The 18,870-nt window shown below is 54.5% G+C and overlaps 2 protein-coding genes across 5 annotated transcripts; one reads left to right on the top strand and one right to left on the bottom strand.

Annotated features, from left to right (window-relative positions):
- Positions 1-518: 518 nt before the first annotated feature.
- Inpp5j (inositol polyphosphate-5-phosphatase J) lies at positions 519-11,397 on the top strand. Of its 3 annotated transcripts, none has more exons than XR_009585095.1 (13): positions 519-701; positions 2,265-3,406; positions 3,747-3,860; positions 3,991-4,099; positions 4,282-4,398; positions 4,690-4,865; positions 5,217-5,328; positions 5,466-5,575; positions 5,700-5,883; positions 9,880-10,017; positions 10,154-10,231; positions 10,334-10,463; positions 10,613-10,749. XR_009585095.1 is itself a non-coding variant. In XM_021652196.2 (13 exons), the coding sequence occupies exons 1-13, from the start codon at positions 597-599 to the stop codon at positions 11,117-11,119; spliced, it is 2,979 nt and encodes a 992-aa protein (XP_021507871.1). In that variant the 5' UTR covers positions 521-596; the 3' UTR covers positions 11,120-11,397. The 3 variants fall into 3 exon arrangements, 2 of the variants coding, with proteins under 2 accessions (XP_021507871.1, XP_021507863.1); XM_021652196.2 differs by having other exon boundaries at positions 521-701; positions 2,283-3,406; positions 10,359-10,463; positions 10,613-11,397; XM_021652188.2 differs by having other exon boundaries at positions 521-701; positions 10,359-10,463; positions 10,613-11,397.
- A 243-nt stretch (positions 11,398-11,640) lies between these two features.
- On the bottom strand, positions 11,641-17,530 carry Pla2g3 (phospholipase A2 group III). 2 transcript variants are annotated; one of them, XM_021652215.2, is made up of 7 exons: positions 16,861-17,530; positions 16,024-16,156; positions 15,658-15,792; positions 15,094-15,377; positions 14,060-14,189; positions 13,841-13,957; positions 11,641-12,842 (listed from the first exon to the last, which is right to left on the bottom strand). In XM_021652215.2, the coding sequence occupies exons 1-7, from the start codon at positions 17,372-17,374 to the stop codon at positions 12,629-12,631; spliced, it is 1,527 nt and encodes a 508-aa protein (XP_021507890.1). In that variant the 5' UTR covers positions 17,375-17,530; the 3' UTR covers positions 11,641-12,628. The 2 variants fall into 2 exon arrangements, with proteins under 2 accessions (XP_021507890.1, XP_060221522.1); XM_060365539.1 differs by lacking the exon at positions 11,641-12,842 and adding an exon at positions 13,358-13,448.
- Positions 17,531-18,870: the final 1,340 nt, after the last annotated feature.

The raw sequence follows: 18,870 nt of genomic DNA, 5'->3' as shown, positions 1-18,870 counted from the left end.
CTGCCGAAGAGGAGCGGCTGGTGCTAAAAGACTCCAGTGGATGGAGCCTGACTGTCTGGTTTTGGTATGAGAAGAATAGAGCCAGGCAAGGATGGGGTGGAGGAGGGGGAACTGGCCCAAGGCTTAAAAATGGGGCAAGGGTGGGGGCCAAGACAAGTCCTGAGCTGAAAGGTAAGTCAGGAAAATGACGGGGCAAGGCAGTTGTCCCTGAGGCCCTGTAGAAAAGACTGCTGACCTCTGAACCACCTGTCCCTGTATTACCTGCAGGTGTGTCTGTGCCCCTCCCTGGAGTGAGGGTGGGTCCAGCCTACTATCTGGAGGTTGGGGCAAATAGGTGGGTCTCCTTCAGCATCCAGCAGGGACTAGGAGCAGGGTGATGGGTGCTTAGATTACCCTGAGTGTTTCACCATCAGCGGCTAGCTTGTGTTCCTAGCAAGTAGCCACCTAGCCCTGGCCACCTTAATAAGGGAAGTGGGTGCCTGTGCCTTTAAATTCTCAGCAGGTTGAAATGGTTGATGACATCACTGGTTCCCGGGAGCTGAGGCGCTGGAGCCAGAACCCAAGGGAGCCAGGCTGGGCTGCCGGGGGCTGCAGACATGGAGGGCCAGAGCAGCAGTGGTAGTAACAGGCCAGGGACCAGGACTGGCCTGGGACCCTTGCCTGGGACTCATGGGGTTTTGCAAGCTGGGGCACCATCAAAGGTAAGAGCCCTCAAATCCTAGCCCCCATCCCTGTTTCCTGGTCTCACATTCCCCCACCACACACTCTGCAGGCACCCTGCCGCCCCTCACTAAGGGACTGGCACTTTTCTGTGCCCACCAACCAGAGACTAGATAAAAAAATAAGGTCACCCTGGAGGGACAGTGATAGAATGCCCAGGGAGAAATGGAATCAGCCATGGCTAGAAGCCCCCCAAGAAGCACTCTGGATGGTTGTCAGGGGACCCAGCTGTTCTCCAGCTTTGCTGTGTGACCTTGGGCAAGTTGCTTGTCCTCTCTGAGCCAATGCAAAATGAGGGGGCTTGTGTCTGAAAGACTAGAACTGTGACATCTGGGGCGTCTAAGTTGCTAGTGCTGGGGGCGGTATGGCGGTTGGGGGGAGGGGGCACACAGTGGGACACTCGGAGCCCAGGAGAGCATCCAAAATGCAGCCTCAAAGAGCGGAGTTTGGGGAGGGAGGTGGCGGTAGAGTTTCAGGTTCTCTGAACCGAGAAGGACAGGGGACAGGGACTGGGACAGAGAGTGAACTGCATCTCCGGAGCAGGATGGGGCCGCCCTGGGGCTCATGCAGACCTTCTTCTGTCCTCCCTGGCAAAGGATGCTTTCTCCTAGCCTCCAGAGGCTGGGGACATCGTGAACAGGATGTGTCCTTCCACCCGCCAGGTATAAAGGTGCCTATTTGCCTGTCCTCACAGGAGGGGAGAGGACAGGCAAGGTAAGAGGGCACAGCCTGGGCACAGAGAGGAGTGGCATCAGACCACACTGGCTGGCTGAGGGTGGGCTCACTCTCCAGCACTCAGGTAGCTCCAGGAAATGGTAGGCTTAAAGTACGGGCCCCTCGCCCTGGATACACACACCTTAGGATGTAGCTCAGTCAGGGGCCCTTCCAAAAGTTCCTTTGTTTTACAGATGGAAAGCAGGCTGTGGGCTGAGGAACATTTGCCTAAAAACACACAAAGCTGGCGTGGGAACACTTAGGACAGTGCCAGTTGCCAGCTCTTGACCCTGCATGCAGGCAGGACTGGGACCAAGGGGTCAAGAGTGGTGCATGGTGTGTGAGAGGTAACTGAGGGCTGAAGGCACCAAGGAGGAAGGAAGAGGCCCTCGGCAGGCTGGACCCTGTGTCACCACACACACACACACACACACACACACGGACAGAGGTGGGGTGTGGAGTCTGCAGCCCTTAGGAAGGGGAGCTTCAGGGGTTACAGAGAGAGCTGCTCTGGAGGCTGGTCAGGGTAGAGACGGAAGACGAGGAAAGCCCTCAGATTCAGGCTCCTGCTCCAGTCAGTCCGTTCAGGGGTTCAGTCTGTCCATCTGCAAAAAAGGGTTTTCAAGTTTAAGATGGAAACGTGGCTTTTGTATCCTGCCTCTTCTGAGAGGAACTGACCTGGAGCAGAAAGGGTTGAGGTGAGGGAGCAGGAAGAATTCCCTCGGGAGGATGTCCTGCTTAGCTGTGTGGGTCTACTGGGATCTGTATGGAAGTAGAGGCTCAAACCCTTGGTAAAAGTCACTCTGAGTCACTGATGTGTCCTCTGCAAGGTGAACTCAAATTTTCAGCCTCCAGCAAAGAACACGGGCCCGGTACCCTCGGAACCAAGGTTGGCCCTGGCACCTGCGGGACCACGAGCGGCTGTTTCACCCCCCTCAGAGAGGCCCAGACTGGCATTATCATCTCCCCGACCCATCCTAGCCCCACTCTCCACCCCCGGAGAACAGAAAAGACCTCCAGCCCATCGCAGCTCCAACCTGGCTTCCACATCTGTGGGCCAGCTGGTGGTATCTGCCTCCACAGGACCAAAGCCTCCACCAGCCAACTCCGTCTCAATCCTGGCTCCAAAGTCTCTGGGGCAGCTGGTAATATCTGCCTCTGCTCTGCCAAGGCCTCCTCCGGCTCCCCTAGGGCCCATCCTATCTCCAACTTCCAGGGACCAGAAGCAGTTGTCACCCACCTCTGTGGCACCTAAGCCAGCACTGGCAGCCTCGGGCCTGAGCCTGGCCCTAGCCTCTCAGGAGCAGCCCTTGCAGTCCCCCTCCAGTCCTTCCCCAGTGCCCAGTCCTGCTCTATCACCCTCTCGGGAACAGACCCTGGCTTCAGCATCTGTGACATCTGCCCCGGCTTCTGAGAGACACTTGCCAGCTAGACAGAAGGATGCCACAGTCCCCAGGCCCATTCCCCCTGCAGACGGGTGTCTCCACACTCCAGCGCAGGCAGCTGGCCTTGCCACTTCTCCGCCGAGGGCACAAGCTTCCTCAGATCCTCGGCTTTCCCCTTCCTTCCGCGCCCGACCAGAGGCTCCGCGCCACAGCCCGGGCCCGGAGGATTCCGTCCTGCCACCGCCACCACAGACCCTGCCCTTGGATGTGAGCCCAGAGCCTGCCACCCGCTCCCCTGGACTTCTGTCCCCTACCTTTCGGCCAACCCCTTCAGGCCAGACCGTGCCCCCACCTCTGCCCAAGCCCCCTCGGTCTCCCAGCCGCTCCCCGAGCCGTTCTCCCAACCGCCCTCCCTGTGCGCCCCCAGCCACCGAGACGGCACTCCCAAGACCTGTCCCCCAGGGTACAGGGCCTGGCAAGTGCCCAAGCCCTAACCCACAGGCACAAGAAAGCCCGGCCTCCGTCACCACCTCACCAACGTCCTCTTGGTCAGCTCAGCCTACCTGCAAGAGCGACCCCGGATTCCGGTGAGGGACTCTCTCAGGAGAAGTTACCGGGGCTTGAAAGCAGAGACTGGCGGTTCTTCTGGGGCGATGGTGCATTTTAACTTGGGTTCCCTCTCTGGGGCCGGGGTAGGGGGCTGCGGCTGGGCCCCTTTTGGAACCCTAGAAGATACTGTCCTTCCCTAAAGGATTTGCTGCTCCTTCGGTTCATCTCTCCGGGAAGGTAGAGACGTTAGGCCCACTTTGAGCCTTTTCTAAGGGCCCTTCGGTCTCTGCCTGCCTGGGTTTAACGCCCCCAGAGAGAGAAAGGGAGGGCAGGGGAACGGGCCCCCAGCAGTAAACCCTCCCATGCGCCTGCCTCCAGGATCACTGTGGTTACATGGAATGTGGGCACTGCCATGCCCCCTGACGACGTCACATCTCTTCTTCATCTGGGCGGTGGCCACGACAGTGATGGTGCAGATATGATTGCCATAGGGTGAGGAGCAGGGTGGGTGGACCGCCTCCCTGAGCATTTTGGCCTCCTGAACCCTCCCTCGCCCAGGGAAGGAACTTCTAACCTAGCCCCTCCAATCCCGATTACTGTTCCCTCCCCACTCTCCTCCCAGGTTGCAAGAAGTCAACTCCATGATCAACAAGAGGCTCAAGGATGCTCTCTTCACCGACCAGTGGAGCGAGCTCTTCATGGACGCGCTGGGACCCTTCAATTTCGTGCTGGTAACAACACTGCGGCTCTCTGAGAAGCGGGGACCCTTTTGGATTGCCTCCCTGTCTCGGAGAGAGACTGCTGGGTCTCTCTATTGCCGGCTTCAAGAGATGAAAGACGAGGTGGCGGGAGGCAGAGACAGAGGCTGGGGGAGACTGTATGTTGAGAGCCCCCAGCAGGCCTCCCCCTGCAGGTGAGCACCGTGAGGATGCAGGGCGTCATCCTGCTGCTGTTCGCCAAGTACTACCACCTGCCTTTCCTCCGGGACGTGCAGACCGACTGTACCCGGACCGGCCTGGGTGGCTACTGGGTGAGCACGGAAAGGGGCCTGAGTGTGGCCTGCAAGATTGCCACCTCAGGCTTGCATCCTTCACCCCAGACCCAAGCTCCGCCCCAACCCAAGCTCCGCCCACCCCACACCCCATTCCCTCAGACTGCATCCTTTCTCTGCCTCCTCCCTGTCCCGGTGGGCTGTTTCTTTCCTTAGAACCCATCCTCGCCTAAGCTTAAACCTCTGCTCCTCACCTGCCCTTATGCCCAGCCGGAAAACTCCCCTCCTGGCCCAGGTCCGGGCCCATAACCTGTCAAACCTCGCCCCTAGGGTAACAAGGGCGGAGTAAGCGTGCGCTTAGCAGCCTTCGGGCACATGCTATGCTTCCTCAACTGCCACTTGCCGGCACACATGGACAAGGCGGAGCAGCGCAAGGATAACTTTCAAACTATCCTCAGCCTCCAGCAATTCCAGGGACCCGGTGCACACGGCATCCTGGACCATGAGTAAGTGGGGATGAAAAGCGCCAGGCTGGGTGGGTGTGGAGAGGTGAGTCTATTGACTGGTGTGAGTGACCAGAGGCAGAGAGCAGTTAGGTGGGGTGGGATGGGTCCTGCAAGGTGGAGCTTCCCCGAGAGACGCCTTCTTGCTGAGGGTCCTAACCTAACTTCTCCAGACCCTCTTACCCGTCCGTCCCATTTTCCTCCAATCCTTGGCTGACTGAAGGCTCTGGCAGCCCCTGCCCACTGGCACATCAAAAGGCACCGGTGCTATAGGGTTGCGTGGGTGCTAGGAAGAATCTAGATTGAGCCTTTGCACCCATGGACCCACTGACCCCCACTCCCATCCCGGAGCAGCCTTGTATTCTGGTTTGGTGACCTGAACTTCCGCATTGAAAGCTATGACCTACACTTTGTCAAGTTCGCCATAGACAGCAACCAGCTCCATCAGCTCTGGGAGAAGGATCAGGTAGCAATCCTACTCCCCCTCCCCCAACCGGAACTCAACCAGTACCTCAGGTTCCTGCCCTCGCCCTCATCTGTCACACCCCACCTCTGGATGCTGCAAGGCCCGAGCTGTTGTTCTGCCTTTCTGGACTCCCACAGCTCAACATGGCCAAGCGTACTTGGCCCATCTTGAAAGGCTTCCAGGAAGGACCCCTTAACTTTGCTCCCACCTTCAAGTTTGATGTGGGCACCAACAAGTATGATACCAGGTAAGCCATGAGAGGGGGTGGGAGGTGGAGGCGGAGGGGGCTGGGGGAACTGGGGCAGTATAGAAGGCTGGGGTGTGCTTTGACACCCGGCCCCTGAAATTCAGGCTACCTGCTCCTGTTGCAGTGCCAAGAAGCGGAAGCCAGCCTGGACGGATCGTATTCTGTGGAAGGTCAAGGCTCCGGGTGGAGGTCCCAGCCCCTCAGGACGAGAGAGTCACCGGCTCCAAGTGACCCAGCACAGCTACCGTAGCCACATGGAATACACTGTCAGTGACCACAAGCCTGTTGCTGCCCAGTTCATTCTCCAAGTGAGTCCTGGCCTCATCCTCCCCTCGTGACGTCCCATGGCCCAGCTGAGTATCCTCTATCCATCAGTAATCTTTTCCACCTGTCCTTAACAGCATCCTCCTTTTTTCCAAACAATGGGAGAGTGGGGTTATAATCCCCATTTTCAGATGAGACTGTCACACAGCCTTCCCAGCCCAGGGCCACACCAGTAGGAAAGGGAAAAGGAAGGATTTGAACCCAAGATGGTTTGATTGAAGAGCTTATATCTTTCCACTGTTTATAGCTGACTTCCTTCTTCTAAGAAATGTTTAGGGCAGCAAGTTAAAATTTGAATGTGGAAGAAGGACAATCAAGAGTTCAAGACCAGCTTCAGCTACATAGTGGGTTTGAGGCCAATCTGTGTTATATGAAACCCTGTCTCAAAAAAAAAAAAAAAAAAAATCACATATATAATAAGATCAGCAAAGTCAAAGCCCAGGTGACATGCATTCATTATTAATATATTGAACTTAACACCTTATCATATGGCAGGCATTACGAAATGGGGGCAGTGATGAGGAAGAGGAGAGAGATTTAAACAACACAATGCTAGGCTTGCCTACCCATGCCTGCACACACTGTATGAAGTCCTGGGTTCTAATGTAGCATCAAACTCAAAACAGGTACTTTAGCTCAGTGTAACAGTCTTCATGTCTGTGGATCTACAGACAAAAAAATACATGGAGAAAAATGTGTCTGGGGACTGGAGAGATGGCTCAGCAGTTAACTTACTGCTCTTGCAGAGGGCGCAAGTTGTTTTTGACTCCCGTATGTGGCAGCTCACAGTTACCTATAATTCTAGATCCAGGAGATTTGATGCCTATAACCCCTGTGGGAACCTACACACATGCACAGAACCCCTCTCCTCCCACCCCACGCACAGACTTTTAGAAATAATTTTAAAAATTTTAAAACATTTTTCTTGTCAATTTCCTTAAACGGTGCAGTATAACAATTGCTTTCAGGTCATTGCATTATATTAAGTAGCATAAGTGATCTAGAAATGAGTTAGAGGGATGTCCAGTTACAGGCACGTACTATGCACTGTTTTATATGAGCAGCTTCAGCATCCTTGTGGTTAGTGTCTTGTGGGGGGGAACCACACACACCCGGACACTCAGGAATGCCTACATTGTGTTTACAGCTGAGGTTCCTAGCTGCCAGGTAAAAGAGGGCAGTTCTAGGGCGGCAGAAGCTGTTTGGGAGACAGTATAGTCTAACACTAATGCTCTGGCTCACTGTGGGAAACCTCAGGCTCCTACTGAGATGGCTGTGTGCCCCAAGTACATAAAGGTCTGGAAGCAGAAGCAGAACAAGGTAGATCCCGTGTTTCCAACCTTGAAACCTAAGCTGTGTGTTCTGGATCTTTTGGTCTGATAAGGAGAGCTGTAGGCCAAAGAATGTTTTTCATGGTAACTTGGTCACATGGTCAGCCTGTGGGACTTAAGCCAATACTTCAGCTGGGGATGGAGCTGGGCCCTGGCCTCCTGTGAACTCTGGGACAGGGATGGGGTGGGAGCTTCTGTTACTGTGGCCCTTAGACTGCCTCTTGCTATGTACTAGGTTCCTTCAAGCTCATGATCCTCCTGCCTCAGCTTCCCAAGTGTTAGAGTGTGCACGTGCCACCACGCCCCAGCCCTTAATCAGCGGCTTCACCTTGAGATTCAAGGCTTTCACCACTGTCCTGTCTTTCTGGTAGTGGACAGGCAGCATGTTGCCTGGAATGCAGCTCAGTGGTAGGACACCTCTCTAGCCTGGGCAAGACACGGGGTTCAATCCCAGCATTGCAAAAAGAACTAAAAGGAAAAAGAAAGAAATTTTTAAAAAGTTACTAGAAGCTGGGGCTGGTGGCCTAGGCCTGTAATTCCAGGATGCAGAATAGTGAAGCAGATAGATAAAGAGTTCAAGGCCAGCCTGAGCCACATAATGAAAACTATAAAAATTACCTATTAAACCAAGCTTGACATCAAATTTCTCTAATTACAGCACTTTGGAGACTGAGGCAGAAAAATTCTAAGTTACAATCAAGTCTGAATTATGTAGTTCCAGGCCTCCCTGAAATACACGGAAACTCTGTCTCAAAAACAAAACCCAAAATTACCAAACATATCTACCACACATCAGGCTATGTGCAGGGCACTCCCCCTATCTTACTGTTGGGAGAAACTGAGGCTCTTTCTTTATTTTATGCACACAGGGGTTTGGTTGTGTGTGCTTCTGTGTACCCATTGCCTGTGGAGGCCTGAGAAGGTGTTAGATCCTCTGAAACTGGATGGTTGTGAGCCACCATGTGGGTGCTGGGAATTGAACCTGGGTCCTCTGGAAGAACAGCCAGTGCTCTTAACCACTGAGTCATCTCTCCAGCCCCTTGCTTTGCCCTTCTCCTTCTTCTCCTCTTCCTCCTCCTCTTTCTTCTTCAAATTACACTTATTTATACGCACAGATGTGCACGCCCTGGAAGAGTTTAGAGGACAACTTTTGGGAGTTGGTTCTCTCTTTCCAAATGTGAGTTTGAGGGATTAAACTCAGGTCATCCTGATGGTACAGCCTCTTCATCCAGCAGAGCCATCTCCCAGCCTTTGTCTTTTGGTTGGTTGGGGACTTTCGTTTGTCTTGTTTTTCCTGTCTTTTTGAGGAGAGAGTCTCTTGTAGCCTGGTTAGGCGTCCAACCAAGGCCAGTTCTGGAATCTGATGCTCCAGCCTTCACCTGAGGACTAAGGTTATGGACATGTACCACCATGCCTCAGCAGGGATTTTGACCTTTCAAAACCTTGGAGCACATTTCAACCTGCCCTTCTGTTAGGAGCCTGGGCCGGGGAAAGAACGTACTGGTTTCTTCTGGAACAGCCAGGCTCAGAAGCCGAGGGAAGGAAATCTGAAACCAGATCAACAGGGATCAGACAAAGGCCTGAGCTGGCACCACCTGAGCTCTTCCTTAGGGACACAGGTGGCCAGGACTCTGGCTGTTTGCCACTGCAGAAATTCCACCTATTCAGGTGACTCCCTGGCTGTCCTGGCTGGTCGCAGGGGAAAAACATTCAGGAATAATTTGTCTTCACGGACTGATGACAAAGCAGTTGTTAGTGAGCCTTTAACAGAAAGATGCAGATGGGGGAAACTGAGTTTGGGGATGGACAGGGCTTTGTTTGAGGTCACACGGAGACGTAGCAGGAAAGTGAATGGAGATCTCCAGCAGCCCATTCCTGGACTCTGGTCAGCTCTAGGATATAGAATTTATCCAGAATCTTGTGTACCATGGGACTTTCTCTATCTCTCTCGCTATCGTTTAGGCAAACTGTTTAGTGAGCACCGAAGTTGGTGAAACACGTTAGAAATTTCATCTCAAGGAATTGGTAGTGTAACCCCGGGTATTAAAAAAGAGCCTTTCAGCACTGGAGAGATGGCTCGGTCTTTAAAAGCATTCACTAGCTGGTCTTCCAGAGGACTCAGACTCAATCCCCAGCATCCTCATGGCAGCTGTAATCACCTGTAAGTCCAGATGCAGGCCCAGGCGCAACCATAGCACATAGGCACACATGCAGGCAAAACACTCATACTGAGAAGAAAAAAAAATTTTTTTTCTTAATTTAAACAAGAGTTTACAGATGAGGGTCTGCCAGCCGAAAGGCCAAGGAAGTCGCCCATTGTATAACCTGACAATGGCTGAGCCAAGGCCAAATATGAGATTGGCTGGCTTCAAAGCTGCGTTCCACCAACTTCCTAAGAAGGCTCAGGGCGAAAGGGAGCCCAGAATGGAGGCAGGAATTTTTGTTTGTTTGGGCTTAGTTTGGTTCTTAACCATGCTTTTGGAACAGCGTTTCACAGCCCATTCTGGCCTAGAACTTGCTATGCTGCCTAGGATATACTCAAATGTATCAATGCTCCTGCCTCAGCCTCCCATATACCGTATTAAAAGCATGAGGGGTGCTAGAGGGTCTCCTCTGACATCGTCCTCTGTCCCTGCCTTGCTTGGGCAGTTTGCCTTCAGGGACGACATTCCTCTAGTACGGCTGGAGGTGGCAGATGAGTGGGTCAGGCCGGAGCAGGCTGTGGTGAGGTACCGCTTGGAAACAGTGTTTGCCCGGAGCTCCTGGGACTGGATCGGCTTGTACCGGGTGAGAAGGACAAACATCCAGGGCTCTCAAGGAGGGAAGGGGCCTGCAGGCCCTCTGGGGTCTCACGGGTCTGTCCCGCGCTTGATGTTCTGCTGCTGGTACTGGGGTACCACAACGCTGGTTGCTCTCTCCCTAGGTGGGTTTCCGGCACTGCAAGGACTACGTGGCTTATGTCTGGGCCAAACATGAAGAAGCAGATGGGAATGTCTACCAGGTACTTACAAGGAGGGGAAGGTCGGAAGAGGCCCCGTTGCCCTGGGGATACCAGGATTCTGTCTGGGGGGGAGGGAGTCCTGAGGCTGCCCCCTGGCCCCAGCTTGGGCCTCTACCCCTGTGTCCAGGTGACCTTCAGTGAGGAATCACTGCCCAAGGGCCATGGAGACTTCATCCTGGGTTACTATAGCCACCACCAGAGCATTCTCATTGGCGTCACTGAACCCTTTCAGGTAAATGGATCAGACTTCAGGGCCGAAGCAGGCCAAGAGGTCCCAGCCAAATCTTCCAGTCACCTGGCCTCACTGGGTCTGCCAACATGGAGGGAGGGGATGGGCAGGCTGGATCGTGGGGCTGCCCCAAAGACCCGTGTTCTCTCCAGATCTCGCTGCCTACCTCAGAATCGGCCAGCAGCAGCACAGACAGCTCAGACACCAGCTCGGAGGGGGAGGATGACAGCACCCTGGAGCTGCTGGCACCCAAGTCCCGCAGCCCCAGCCCTGGCAAGTCCAAGAGACACCGTAGCCGCAGCCCAGGCCTAGCCCGCTTCCCCAGTCTCGCTCTCCGTCCCTCCTCCCGTGAACGCCGTGGTGGCAGCCGCAGCCCCTCCCCCCAGAGCCGCCAGCTGCCCCGAGTAGCCCCTGAAAGGGGTCACAGTAGTGGCAGCCGAGGTAGCAGTGAGGAGGGGCCCTCGGGGCTGCCTGGCCCCTGGGCCTTCCCACCAGCTGTGCCTCGAAGCCTGGGCCTGCTTCCAGCCTTGCGCCTGGAGACAGTAGACCCCGGTGGTGGAAGCTCCTGGGGACCTGACCAGGAGGCCCCTGACCCTAACAGCCTGTCCCCCAGCCCACAGGGCCGGCACGGGCTAGAGGAAGGGGGGTTGGGGCCCTGACGTGGGTAGGCAGATGGGCCTGAACAGCCTCGCTCTGCCGCTGTCTTCCACAAACCTGCCTGCCTCTCTCTCTTGCTGCTGCTCCAGCCATTAACCACACCTGCCACTGTCTTGGCCAGGAGTGGCCAACTGGGGTTCCCCAAACTCAGTCCTGGCACCACCTCAACTGTGACAATCAGCAAAGCCTTGCCTGGGCCCCCATCTGGGATGATGGGGGGAAACCAGCAGCTGTTCCAAACTCAGAGGTCATCCATTAGAAATTAAATTCTCCAGCTTCACCCCCGGCTTCTTCCTGACTTGTCAGCAGTCTGCAGACAGGGTTGCTAGGAATTAAAGAGGCGAGGGAGTGACAGAACTGATATCGATTAGGCACCAGCTGTATATGGAAACACGCCTCCTCCTCTAGTCTCTACCGAAATCCCGTGTACTCAGTGCCCTTCTCCTACCCATTTCACAGCTGGGCAAATTGAAGCCCCCAAGAGGTCCCGCCAGCGTCTCTGGCTGTGTGTTAGAGGACGAGAACGTTGGTTGGGTGTATGTGTGTTTATTAATTCACTCCTCAGCAGCCCTTTGAGGTAGCCCATGTTTACAGCTCCCCTTTTCAAGCCGGGGAAGGGGTGTGACTTAGACAGCAGCAAGCTTGCCTCGCAACCCCAGGCTGAAGGGTTGAAGTCCTGGGTTCTATCCGCAGTGCCGCCTAAAACTTAGTATGATGACCTCTGCCTGCAATCCTAGCACTTGGAGGTAGCAGAAGGTGGATCAGAAGTTCAAGGCTAGACTCCTATAAATAGCAGAAGCTAGCCTGGGCTACAGTGAAATCCTGGCTCAGACAAACAAGCAACAAAAAAAAAAAAACCTCCTTTTCCCAGAGGAGGAAAGGAGGGCTCACAGAGTGGAGGACGGAGGCCCCTCACCACAACTCCTCAAGGGCATAGAAAGATTTCAGTCTAGAGTTAGAGCAGGAAGATTAGTTCAGGCCAGGAAGGGCACAGAAGCTATTTAAAGGTGGGGTGGGGGGTGTCTTCCTGTGAGGAGACAGGGGAATGCACTGGCCATCCTGCATTCAGATTTGGGCATTTTTGTTGTATCCCTGGCTTCTCACCTGCAGCTTTAGGCCTCCCTGCCAAGAGCTTCGATTCCTGGAGGCAGGTCTTGAGGCATATTAATTTTGCAGCGGTGACAGTCAGGTACCTGTTTCCGGTACCTCCTGGGGCCCCCGAAATCAGTCACTCCCCATTTCCATCTATGTATGAAGCTACCCAGCAAGGTCTAAACCCAAGACATCAGAATAGCCTCCTGAATACCACCTCCAGGCATGGTGGGGTTGTGTCACCAGATCAAGCTCAACCAGGACAGTAGGAGATGTGGCCCAGCATCTGGGCCTTGAGGTTCCTTGCATCAAGCCTCCTGTTGTCCATGAGAGCCATGCTGTCCATTGAAGAAGAGGTCAAGTCTCTCAGAACGCCAGGAAGGAGGTCCAGGCTGGTGCCCAAGCTGCTGTAACTGAGGTCATGAGCTCCGAAATTTCTTCTGCCCACTGGGTCTCCAGATGGCCTGGGTTAGTTGCAGACACTGACTGTAGAAAGATGTGGAGATCCCCGGGGGCTCCAAAGGCCACACCGGAGCCCCACCTGTGCCTTTATCCCAGAAAGGGAGTTGGTTCTGGGGAAGCCTCTGCAAGTGCCGAGCAGACACCTGGATGGCCCTGTGGTCTCTGGAGCAGCTGTGGGGAGACAAGGGGTCAAAGCCAGCACCATCCCACCGGAGAGCGGAGGGGTGCAGGCCAGGGTCACTAGCAAGGCAGAGAGGGCAGAGTTAACCCAGGCTAGTACCCAGAGGCCTATATCCCACTACTGGATGGTTGTGGAAACCCAAGGCAGTAATTGAGCCTCAGTTTCCCCATCTCTGTATCCAGCAGGTCTTGAGCTACGTATAGGACACCTGCTATTTCCTTGGCTTCTACAATCTTTTTGTTTTTGTTTGAGATAGTATCCTATGATCCAGTGTATCCTAGACTGGCCTTGAAACTGCTATCTATCCAAGCTGGGCCTCAAGGTAGATTCCTGCCTCAGCTTCCCAAGTACTGGGCTTATAGGCATGTACCCCATACCTAGTTTTCCTATAACCATTCTACAGATGAGGAAGAAGAGGGCTGGAAAGGTGAATCAACTTATCAAGGACATACAAGAATTAAATCTCAGCCAGGTGCAGCAGCAACTGGCTGTGATCCCAGCACTCGGGGAGGCAGAGACAGGCAGATATCTGTGAGTTCAAGGCCAGCATGGTCTACAAAGCAAGTCCAGGACAGCCAAGGCTACAAAGAGAAACCCTGTCTCAAAAATAAGAAAGAAAGAAAGAAAGAAAGAAAGAAAGAAAGAAAGAAAGAAAGAAAGAAGGAAGGAAGGAAGGGAAAGGAAAGAAGGAAGGAAGGAAAGGAAGGAAGGAAGGAAGGAAGGAAGGAAGGAAGGAAGGAAGGAAGGAAGGAAGGAAGGAAGGAAGGGAAAGTTAAATCTCAGAGCCCAGGCACATACCCCCCTCCCCCAAGGATGGCTGCAGAGCTGGGCCCAGGGTAGTATGGATCACAGGGATAATGACAAATGGAGATCAGGCCCCTCTGACCCTTACCACACCTTTTGTCCCAGGCATACACAACTGGTTTCTATGCAGGCAAACCCAGTCCTTGGCAAAGGCCCCATCCCTCCTAGCTTTGCCATCACTCACCCTTTGCCCTCAGCACAGTCAGGTTGGGGGGCCAGCTTGAAGCAGGTGGTACCCAGGAGCTCCCAAAGCTTGTTGGTGCCTGCAGGTGGGCCGTGGCGCCTCAGGAAGCGTGCCAGACTGAGGGCAGATGCGGTCTCAGGCAGTGCGGAACCTTGCTTGTGCCCCTGCACAGTTCTGGCAGCAGACAGCCCACCCCCAGACCCACCCAACAGGTCTCACCGGCGGGTGCAATTGCAATGGAAAAGGGGCGCCTGGGCACTATTGAGCAGGTGGAACTTGGTTTCCTGGGGCTTGATCTGGTGTTCGCACTGGTCCAGGTGGTGAAGGCTTCGACAGACTCGGTGGACACCTGGGGGTAGATGCGGTAGCTGAGAAAGCCCAGTCCGCCAGGGAGGCCTCACCTGGGCCTGCCACCATCCAGGAGACACACCAGGACATGGTTCCACGGTCCTCTTCTGTCTCACAGCATGTCACCCATATAAAATGAGTCCTCCCCCCAACCCAACTGCCCTGCCCCCACAGTCACAGTCTGGGGAGCCCAGATAAGGCTTCCTGGACTCAGAGACTAGTAAGCTGAGTCTAGGAGAGGGAAAAGGAGAACAGGGCCCCAGACAGGAAAAGAGCACCTGCAAAAGCCTAGTGACAAGTGCAGATCATGAGGACTTTGTTTTCATTTCTGCCAGGCTTGAACATGGAAGCTGAGACCACGCATGTCATAGACGAATGCTCCAGCCAGGCACCTCTAGCCCTTGCAGTCAGCACTTGAGGAAACAAGTGACTTCTGAAGCTTGAAAGTTCAGCCAGCGGGCAGAGGCAATAGGGCCTGACTGTTCTCAGTGTTGATACTTTCTCAGATGATGTCGTGAGAGGTGGGGGACTCAACAGGGCGTGGCATTGCCTAATTTATAGAATGTGGAAGTCCTGGGGCTGGAGAGACGGCTCAGAGGTTGTGATCACTGGCTGTTCTTCCAGAGGTCCTGAGTTCAAATCCTAGCTACCACATGGTGGCTCACAATCATCTATAATGAGATCTGTGCCTTCTACAGGCATACGTGCAGGCAGAATATTGTCTACATAATAAACAAATCTTTAAATATATATATATGGAAGTCCTTTGTTATGGTAGGATCTGGTGAAGAAAGTTGTGTTGCCTGGGGGGTTTTTAGAGCCCCTCCCCCCAAAAGAGGTAATATCTATATTTGCACACAGAGGCAAGAACACCCACCCCTTAAAAAGCTTGGTTTTAAGCTCACCTTGATGTTTTGGGCCATCCTGGAGGCCTGAATGGGGGGCTCCTGGCTGGGCTCTGGGGATCATATCAAGCCTGAAGTAGACGGTAGGGGTCTGGAGGGTAGTGGCGGTAGTTGTGCTATAGTGCCTGGGTTGTGTCTGCTGTGGGCCCCCCTTCTGGGGGTGTTTGCTGGGGATTGGGCTCTGGGGGCTGGGAGTAACTGAGGTGGCTGCAGCCTTCCAGGAGGCATTATAGTAGGTCCTGGGCTGAAGGTGAGCAAGGGGCACTGAGCCATATGCCCTGCACCTGAGAGGAGAAATTTGAGGCAATTAAAGACCCAGAATTCCTGTTCCCAAAGCACCCGGAGTGATCTCTACAGACTAAATCTCTGCCAGTCCCATCCCTCATCCCACTGTGTTGTGGGATATACCCCCAGAAGGGTCCAAACCCTTGGCCCTGTCCTAAGGAAAGGACAAATCAACAATGCATAGTTCCTAGAGGACAAACAGACCTCTCTCCCTCCCTGGTCATGGAGCCCAAGTTGCCCTGATGTCTGGGCAAAGGCTCAAGTAGGGCAGCCACGTACCCGCCCCACCAGTGCCATGCCACACAGGCCTCCTGCTCCTTCAGCACAAAGCAGGGGATCTCCAGCACGTTGAAAAAGGCCACGCCCATGATGTCAGAGATGGAGTCACGCTGGCTCCTCAGGCATTGTTGGAACCTGTGCCCAGAACCAGAATTCGGGTCTCAGGACCCCAGAGAGCCCCCTGGAACCTTCTGCAGCCCACCCTACCAGACGATCATTCATTTTCTGGAGCCTCGGTTTTGGCCCACCTGCACCAAGGGTGGTTGGGAGAAAGATCTTAGGAACTCTCTGCCTAGTACCTAGACCCTGGAACTGCGTAACTGTGCTCTGTCCCTGAGCCCCGGGCCCTCTCTGACTGCTGCCAACCTGGCATCACAGTCGCAGTGAGAGATGGTGTGAAATCGGAAGTTTCGGATGCCATAGTTATACTGCAAGGGTGAGATGGTGTGTGGGCATTGGTCGTGTTCCCGGCAGCAGAGGTCAGGGCCATGGAACATACCTGCATGGAGAGACGGGGGAACAACCTAGAACAGGGTCCTGGATACCGTGCCCCAGCTATGCCTACCTGGCATAGCAAACTCATTCTCATCCCAGCCCGTGGGTGGCCTCAGGACACTTGCTCTCCAGATGCAGGACCTTCACATTCTCTGGCACGGCAAGGCGCTGGGTGGTCAAGGTGCCATACCTGGCCTGCCTACCCAGGCCCGGGCCTCCACCAACACTCCTTACGATACACAGCAACCCAACCACAGCCCAAACGCCCTTTATGGGTGTTTCCCACAAGCCAAGCTTGCAGCAGCCCCCAAAGGGAAGTGGCCCTTTATCTTACAGATAAGGAGCTTGGAGGCTGCAAGAAGTGTCAGCTTGCATGCTCCAAGCTGCGAGCTGAACCCAGGTGTCTGGGGCTCTTCCCACTAAAGCACCTCACGGGTAGATGCTGTTTAGAACAGCAGAATCTGGATCCTCCCCAGCCTGCCTCCTCCCTCAGGTGGTGATTCGTGAGGACTCTGGGTTTGAACAGGACCTTTCCATCCGTGACATCACTTACATGTCCCACTCGTGCTCAACCCCACTTTACAGGTTAAAAAAGTGCTTACGTCACTTCTCTAAGGACACAGCCCAGGAGAATGGGGGCCAGACTGGAACCCAAACCCCCATCCCATAAACACACACCAGACACCCACTCCCACTCCTGTGGCTCACCCAGTTCTGAGGAATTCCCAGCAGAGTTCCCAACTCCGCACCACAGCGTGCCGGGAATGGTCCAGCCTCTTCTCCTCCGAAGGTGCTCTCTGTCAGGTGCTCCACTCTGCCCTGTTGCCCGCTTCTCCCTGGCTCCTGGAGGACTCTCCTTAGACCCTTGGCAGGCCTCCCACTGGCTCTGCAGGGTGGCCAGGGCCCTCTGCAGCTCGGGTCCTGGGGTGTGGATGAAGGAGTGCTCCGAGGGCTGGCGAGTACAGACGGCCCTGAAAGCTGTGATGAGCTCAGGCCCATCCTGCCTGATACACACCCGCAGCCTGTGGTGCCCATCCCAGAGTGCCTGGAATAGTGCCAGGCCTTGAGCATCTTTGCCCAAGAAGCTCAGGGAGCCCAGGGGGTTACCAGGGATGGGCCTGATCAAGTGGCAGGAGGTACTGTCCCAGTGAAGGGTGAGGGAGTCCCCTGAAGCAACCCCTAGGAAAGCCAGCACCCCCAGCAGGACCCCTAGGACCCCCATTCTGACCTAGCTCAGCCTGGTCAGACAAAGGCCCCTGGATGCCTGCCTTTGGCTGCCTGCAAGGCAGCTGCTGAGGAGAGCAGAGCGGAAGAGATGCCCAGCAGGCCCTGGGTGTCGGGCCAATGAATGGAGCTGCGGGAGGAGGAGGAGGAAGGCTGGTGTGTGGGGTGATATTGGGCTTGTAACCGAATCCACCGGCTGGGCAGGCTGCTGATTGGCTGAGAAATGCATTGCTGGGCCCACGCCTCCACTCATCCCTGCCCTCAGCGCTGTCCAGTCACCTGCCCCAGGACGGCCTGGAAAGATGTGTCTGTGGGAGCCAAAGCCTTGGGCTGTGAGGGTGGGAGATCGAGGAGGGAAGTCAAGGGGGAGCTCTGTCTCCTTTGGAGCAAGAGAACAGCGACTTAGAGGAGACCCTCGGAACCGGGCCTGTCCTCCCAAACCATTTGCCGTTGCCACACCCAAGTCTATGAGATTGGCAATAGGCCACAGGATCTCAGGCAGGGCGGGTGAAAGAGGTGAGAACAAGGCTGCGGCTCTGGGGCCCACCCCGGCAGTTCCCAAGTCTACTGGGAAAGGGAGATTGATTCTGGTGCTCTTTCTAAGTCCTGGTTCTCAGAAAGACTATTGGCATGCTCCAAAGAGAGTACCCCCAGGACCTCTGGGACTCCTGGAGCTTCAAGCACAGATCTAGTCCAACACCAATAGTCCTGCCTGATGGTTGGGACACAGAGCCAGAGTAGGACCTGGAAACAACCTGGAGCAGGGCTGGCACTGAGGATTTGAGAGTTAGGGTCCCCCAAATAAGCAGAAAACAGCTCACGGGGTCAGGTCTGCATCTCTCCTATTCTTGGAGTATGGCTACCTGGGGACCCAGAAGGCATCACGTGTCCTCCGAGAGACATGAGTCTCTCTATCACCGAGGGGACCATACTCGGCATGTCCCCAAGCCGATGTGTCACTCAGCTTCCAACCCTTCTGGTGAAACTAGTACTTACTATACACATCAGATAGACAAAGAAACACAGCTGGTCATTGTGGGGCACGCCTTTAATCCCAGCACTTGGGAGGCAGAAGCAGGCAGATCTCTGAGTTCTAGGCCAGCCTGGTCTACAGAGTGAGTTTTGGGACAGCCAGAGTGACATAGTGAGGTCTTGTCACAAAAAAAAAAAGAAGAAAAAAAAAAAAAAAGAAAAAACAAGGGAGAAAGAAGATGGATGGATAGATAGATAGATAGATAGATAGATAGATAGATAGATAGATGGTCAGACAGAAACTGAAGCTCCATAAGGATGGCAAAAATTCAAAAGACACTCAAGTCCCATGGGGCTGAGAGAGTTTAAAGGCTGGGAATAGGGGCTGGCTGGGCCCAACACCCTCTCAGCCCCCATCCTCCATTTTCCAGGAAGTCAAGTCCCAGCAAGTCAGAGTCAGAGTCAGAGCTGTGCTGGGAAGGGGAGCTCAGGGCTCGGCTTCAGGGGAGTGAGTAGTGACTG

This window comes from Meriones unguiculatus, chromosome 12, assembly GCF_030254825.1.
Source record: "Meriones unguiculatus strain TT.TT164.6M chromosome 12, Bangor_MerUng_6.1, whole genome shotgun sequence".
In the NCBI taxonomy this organism is placed as follows: Eukaryota; Metazoa; Chordata; class Mammalia; order Rodentia; family Muridae; genus Meriones; species Meriones unguiculatus.
Note: the sequence above shows the minus strand (reverse complement) of the source record. Positions and strands in the feature narration are given on the sequence as shown.

Excerpts from the sequence above, each read along its gene's own strand:
- Inpp5j (XM_021652188.2), top strand. The coding sequence starts at position 597 with ATGGAGGGCCAGAGCAGCAGTGGTAGTAACAGGCCAGGGACCAGGACT. Across the intron at positions 3,861-3,990 it reads GCAGATATGATTGCCATAGG|GTTGCAAGAAGTCAACTCCA; the intron begins GTGAGGAGCAGG and ends CTCTCCTCCCAG. Across the intron at positions 4,399-4,689 it reads CCGGCCTGGGTGGCTACTGG|GGTAACAAGGGCGGAGTAAG; the intron begins GTGAGCACGGAA and ends CCTCGCCCCTAG.
- Pla2g3 (XM_021652215.2), bottom strand. The coding sequence starts at position 17,374 with ATGGGGGTCCTAGGGGTCCTGCTGGGGGTGCTGGCTTTCCTAGGGGTT. Across the intron at positions 13,958-14,059 it reads CATTGCAATTGCACCCGCCG|TCTGGCACGCTTCCTGAGGC; the intron begins GTGAGACCTGTT and ends ATCTGCCCTCAG. Across the intron at positions 12,843-13,840 it reads GACTGTGCTGAGGGCAAAGG|CTGCTCCAGAGACCACAGGG; the intron begins GTGAGTGATGGC and ends GTCTCCCCACAG.